This window comes from Gekko japonicus, unplaced genomic scaffold (genome assembly GCF_001447785.1).
Source record: "Gekko japonicus isolate JY-2015 unplaced genomic scaffold, Gekko_japonicus_V1.1 scaffold2733, whole genome shotgun sequence".
Classification (NCBI taxonomy): domain Eukaryota; kingdom Metazoa; phylum Chordata; class Lepidosauria; order Squamata; family Gekkonidae; genus Gekko; species Gekko japonicus.
Genome location: NW_015174356.1, coordinates 10,555 through 16,708, shown reverse-complemented (window position 1 = coordinate 16,708; position 6,154 = coordinate 10,555). Strand labels below are relative to the sequence as shown.

Sequence of the window (6,154 nt, the reverse complement as noted above, 5' to 3'; positions counted from 1 at the left end):
CTCCCAGTGGTCATTTCGTCGAAAAAGAGGTGCAGGAGCTCATTAGCATAACTTATTATCATAACTTATTTCCATATGCCACACCCCCTGACATCACCGGAAGTGTGTCCAAAGGCAACACCCACCGCTCAGGCTCTACTGGACTGTTTTGGGTTGCTAGATATTGGGGGGGGGGGCATGTAGATCTGTCCTTGCAGAGGAGGGAGAGCTTGTACCTGAATAAAACTTGGTCTTAAAGGTGCCACTGGACTGTTTTGGATTGCTAGCTATGGGGGGGGACGTGCAGATCTGCCCTCACAGAGGAGGGAGAGCTTGTACCTGAAGGCGGGCCGGGGGGGGCTATGCAACTTACCTGTCTGCTTCTTGTGGCCCAACTGAGGGTTGCTGGGAGCAGGGGGTGGGGCTTGTTGCATGTGCCCGCCCCCTGGGCTCCTTACTGCCGGAGCTCCGCTCCCGTGCGCTCCTGCAGTAAATGACCCCTGGATGCTCCAAAGGCAGCCTTAAATACAATAGGATACAAAGATAACACACAAGCTTCTTGTACCTGTCGCAATGACTCTGAAGGTCAGCTTTTGGCCAGCGGCCTCACAGGTGTATTCCCCGGCATCCTTCTTCTCCACCTGCTGCACAATCAGCCGTCGGGATCTGCCTTCGGATTCTACCCTAAATTTCTTGCTGGAGGTGATCAGTTTCCTATCCTTGAACCACTTCACTTCTGTATCGGTTTGTGAGACCTCGCAGCTGAGGGAGGCGTTCTCCAAAACGGCGGCCTTCACCTCTTGCTGGACCTTCTCCTTGTTGGAAAAGACCTCCTCATGCTCTGTGGCAGGAAAAACAAATACACAAAAACATAAGTTATGATGATCGATTGCCAGCGTTTGTTCTCAGATTCAACACCAGCCTACAATAATTTGGCGTGTTCTTAGAGCTGGGCGGGGGAACACCTTTGATTTCCTGGATAACCAATTCATTTTCAGGAGGAGGAGGAGGAGGAATTATACCCTGCCTTTCACTTGGAGTCTCAGAGCAATTTATAATCTCCTTCCTTGCCTCCCCCCACAACGGACACCCTGTGAGGCAGGTGGGGCTGAGAGAGCTCTGAGAGAACTGCTCTTGAGAGAAGAGGTCTGAGACAGCTTGTGACTGACCCCAAGGTCACCCAGCTGGCTGCACGTGGAGGAGTGGGGAATCAAGCCCGTTTCTCCCAGATTAGAGCCCACCGCTCTTAACTACTGCATCAAACTGGCTCTCACCGAACTCTGAACTGGTGTTGGAATCTGTGCTGGCATACAGAAAATCTGGGTAAAAAATTATCTCAGGTGATGGGATGGACCTGTCCTTGCCTCAGACCCTGGAGATGCTGCCACCGAGTCGGGTTCCAACCTACAGACACGGCCTAGGATCTTCTGGAATGACAACTGATTTCCAGACTACAGAAATCAGTTCCCTTGGAACAAGTGGCTCCTTTGGAAGGTGGAATCTACAGAATTACACCCCCGATGTCCCTTCCTCTGCCCAAAGCCCACCCTCCCCTGGCTCTACGCCCTCGGGTTGCCAGGTCTTACCTGGGTCCTGGCGGGGGGGGTTCAAAGAACATTGGACATGCCGTGCGGGGGACACTCTAGCATTTTGGTAAAAAACCACAGAGGCCACCGTAGAGTCTTGACCCAAACACTAGAGTGCCCACCGCACGACGTGTCTGGCACGATGATATCACCTCCGGGCGACGTCATCGCGCCAAGCATATCAGGCGTGACAGGCGCTTTGGGGATGGGGGTCCCCCACCAGCCAGCTGGCCGGCGGTGGGTTGGGGGGGCGGAAAGTGAGGGAAACCCCACCCACATTGGGGGGTTGGCAACCCTACTAAACCCTGAATCTCCAGGAACTTCCCCGTCAGAGTGAGTGATACTGAGCTAACTGAACAAATAGGCCGAGTCCGAATAAAACAGTTTCATGTCTTCATACAAGGCTTGGTGTTCCATGTCACTAGAAATTAAATCCAGGGGTCATTTCCTGCAGGAGCACACAGGAGCGGAGCTCCGGCAGTAAAGAGCCCAGGGGGCGGGCACATGCAACAAGCCCCACCCCCTGCTCCCAGCAGCCCTCAGGCAGAGCAAGAAGCAGCCAGGTAAGCTGCAGAGCTTTCCCCGGCCCCCCGGTCCAAAACAGTCCTGTGGTACCTTTAAGACCAGGTTTTATTCAGGTACAAGCTCTCCCTCCTCTGTGAGGACAGATCTGCACGTCCTCCCCCCCAATAGCTAGCGATCCAAAAGAGTCCAGTGGAGCCTGAGCAGTGGGTGTTGCCTTCTGACACACTTCTGGTGATTTCAGGGGGTGTGGCATATGCAAATAAGATATGCTAATGAGCTCCTGCACCTCTTTTTCTACGAAATAACCCCTGGCTAAATCTAACTCACCTTTCACCTCAACGTGGAATGTTATCTTGTCGTCCTTGGTTTCACAGGTGTAGACCCCTTCGTCCTGTCGCCTGGCGTCCCTGACAGTGAGTTTCCGTTGCGTTCCCCGCATGGTGTATGCCGTTCTCTCGTCCGGCCTAATCTCCTTCGGACCCTTCTTCCACACCACAGAATCGTGTTCTGACGACACCTCACACACCAGTTCAAACTTCTCAGACAGCCTGACTGAAATACCAGGGGCTGATCCGACTGTGTCCAGGAACTTGGCTGCTTCTTCTGAAAAAGAAAGCGGGGGTAGAGCTGAGTGCGAGCCGGCCATTCGAAATTACAGACGAAATGGTGTTTTGTGTTCATTGAAATTCCAGTGAGTTTAGGTTTGGATACTGAGGTCTGCCTTGGTACAAGCAAGTCTGAAGTCTGAGAATTTATATCAAGATGGGTAGCCAGGGCTATTTCTGGGCAGGGACGTACAGGAACGGAGTTCTGGCTGGCTCCCGAGTTGACCACGCCCAGCAGGAACTCATTAGCATAACAGGCCACACCCAACAGCAGAAGCTCATTAGGATTGGCTACATTAGGGGTGTGTGGCCTAACATGCAAAGGAGTTCCTGCTACAAAAAAAGGCCCTGGGTTTTGACAACAAATATATTAAACAGAATAAGAAGCAAAAGGTGGGTGTGGCTGGATGACTACACTTCTGGTAACATGTGGGTGCGGCCTAATGTGCTAATGAGCGGTGCTGTCAGGGGTGTGGCCCAATATGCTAATGAGTTCCTGCTGTTGGGTGTGGCCTATTATGCTAATGAGTTCCTGCTGGGCTTTTTTTACAAAAGAAGCCCTGTGGGTAGCCATGTTCGTCTGCAGCAGTAGAAAAGAGCCAGAGTCCAGTCGCGCCTTAAAGACTAACAAAACTTGAGGCAGGGTATAAACTTGTGTGAGTCACTGCTCATTTCTTCAGTTCATACCCTTTCATCTGAAAGCCAAGTTTATGTGGTCAGCATTTGTTTGGATTTAATTTCGGGTGGGGGGGGAACATGGTGAAGCAAATAAATCTATCAGAATTGGAGAGTGATGTGTAAATGTGTCCTTCTTAATTGTGGAAAGCTAAGACCGATCAGGCCCGCAGTGGTTTAGAGGTTAAGATGTTGAGCTGCAGACCGGAAGGTCTGTAGTTCAGCAGTTCGAGACCTGAGTGCCGCGTGACGGAGTGAGCTCCCGTCTCTGGCCCCAGCTCCTGCCAACCTAGCAGTTTGAAAGCAAGAAATTGTAAGTAGATAAATGGGTACTGGTTCGGTGGGAAGGTAACAGCATTCCGTGCGCCTCAGCGCCTAGTCATGCCGGCCACATGACCACAGAGATGTCTTCGGACAGCGCTGGCTCTTCGGCTTGGAAACAGAGATGAGCACCGCTCTCTAGAGTCAGATTCGACTGGCTTTCAAGCAAGGGAAACCTTCACCTTCAAGATTGATCAATGGAAACCCTGTTGTTACGCTCCATCTGTCTCCTCTCAAGCATGGAGGTAACTAACAGCACCCTTTTCTTTGAGATGGGGTGATTGGTTGTGTAGTGTCATATAAATTCTCAGTAGAAAAGGGTGAGAGTCCAGTAGCACCTTAAAGACTAGCAATTTGTAGCAGGGTATGAGCTTTCGTGAGTCACTGCTCACTTCTGAAAATTAATTAATTAACCAGAGACCAGCTAAAAATGATTGGACTAACAAATGGAAAAGACAATATTTAAACCAGGGGTGTCAAACTCATTTGTTATGAGGGCCGGAGCTGACATAAATGAGACCTTGTTGGGCCAGGCCATGTGTGTCATAAAAGGTAATGGCAGGGAGCGGAGAGATAAACTTTATAAAGGACACAAAGACAAAGGATTTTTTTTAACTGAAAATAAAAACATGCTTAAAACATTAGCAATCTTCCAATATTTTTTTTTATGTAACAGTGTCTGATGACTGACACCTCTTGCTCTGAATTATTGCATCAATATGTCTGTGCTGTTGCAATCTCGAGTATGCTGTTCAGGTGTGTATCTGTCAGCTGCAAGCCTACGATGACGCAGCAACATCAGCAGAACTGGAAGAAGAAGCAGAAGACAGCCAGTTCCCCTGCGGGCCTCATAGAAGCGCTCCAGGGGCCTGATCCGGCCCCCGGGCCGCATTTTTGACACCCCTGATTTAAATGATGACTGCATTTTCTATGAATAAAAGTACTGGATATTGATTTGAGCACATATGAATACATGAAGCTGCCTTATACTGAATCAGACCCTTAGTCCATCAAGGTCAGTATTGTCTAATCAAACTGGTAGCCGCTCTCCAGGGTCTCAGGCGGAGGTCTTTCACCTCTTACCTGGCCCTTCAACTGGCGGTGACGGGGATTGAACCTGGGACCCATCTGCATACAAAGCAGATGCTCTCCCACCGAGCCACGCCCTCTCCCAAACAAGTTGCAAGTCAACATGTTCCTAGTCCCAGGGCAACGGCGGATGATTTAGCCCGTATTTCCTGCCCGATCTCCATGATTAAAGGAAGAGTTTGCTAGGTCTAGATCAATCCTACACTTCCCCAGCAAGATCAGAAAAACCGAATGAGCAATTATGAATAAAAATACCTCGCAGTCTTATCTTGGCCGTGGCTTCGATACCGTTGGTGACAAACTTCACCTCTGCGTCCCTGTCGCTCCTCGTCACCCTCTTGATAGTGAGGCTGTGGGTCGTTTGGGTTCTGGTAATGATGTACTTATCGCTGTTCTGCAAGACTTTGCCGTTGAGATACCACGAGCCGGAACAGACCTTCGTGAGGTCGACAATAAATGTAGCATCCCGGCCCGGGGCTACCTCTACAGTTTTCAGCGGGATTCTCATCGCCAACACTGGTTCTAGAGATGAAGAACAAAAATGCAATCATTAAAAGGATCAAAACTCGGAAGGGGGGCAAGGAAAATGGAAGACGGACACGCCCAAAGTCGGGTAGGTTGCTAACACATTTGAATCAGGGGGGTTTTCGGGGGGCTATTTTTAAGGAAATAAATTAGATAACTGTATAGGGTTGCCAACAACAAATCAGGAAATTCCTGGAGATTTGTGGGAGGAGCTTGGGGAGGGTAGAGATTGTGGAGGTGAGGGGCTAAGCAACCATGTGACAGCATCGGGGCCACCCTCCGAAGCTTCCATTTTCTCCATGGGAATTGATTTCTTAGCCAGGAGATCACTCATAATTGTAGAACACCTGGAGGTTGACCACCCTAGAACTTTCATATAAACGTGTTAGAGTGCTTGTCATTGGATGTCTGCTGTTTTGCGTTGACTTCAGTAGGGTTGCCATATTTTGGGCCGGTCACATGGGCAGGAAAATGTGGGGGGGAAGCGTGGCTTTTTGCCCCGGAGCAAAATAACGCGCGGTTGCGCGATCAGACGTCTGGTAGAGGTGCGGCTGAGGTCCTGTGGTTAGGGGGGAGGTGCCGATCACAGGACAATCCTGCGGCGCGGCAAAGAAGCGGCCTCTCTAGCAAAAGGCTCCGTGGGTTTAACCCCTTCCAGGGCTGCATCCCGTCAAGGTCCCGTGGTTAGGGGGGAGGTGCGATCACAGGACAATCCTGCGGCGCGGCAAAGAAGCGGCCTCTCTAGCAAAAGGCTCCGTGGGTTTAACCCCTTCCAGGGCTGCAAAGGAATGCAAACTGTGTCCTCCGACTGGTCCCCTCCAGGAGGAGCTTCAGCCGGGCCGCCCTCCC

The 6,154-nt window shown here is 50.7% G+C and overlaps 1 protein-coding gene across 1 annotated transcript in view; it reads right to left on the bottom strand.

Moving 5' to 3' along the window:
- The window catches only part of OBSCN (obscurin, cytoskeletal calmodulin and titin-interacting RhoGEF), a gene marked incomplete at both ends in the record, with an annotated part of 222,594 nt that overhangs the window by 206,689 nt on the left and 9,751 nt on the right, over positions 1 to 6,154 (bottom strand). Inside the window, 3 exons of the mRNA XM_015424328.1 lie at positions 545 to 820; positions 2,418 to 2,693; positions 5,036 to 5,302. Coding sequence (XP_015279814.1) covers positions 545 to 820; positions 2,418 to 2,693; positions 5,036 to 5,302 — 819 coding nt within the window. The remainder of the gene's footprint in view (positions 1 to 544; positions 821 to 2,417; positions 2,694 to 5,035; positions 5,303 to 6,154) is intronic.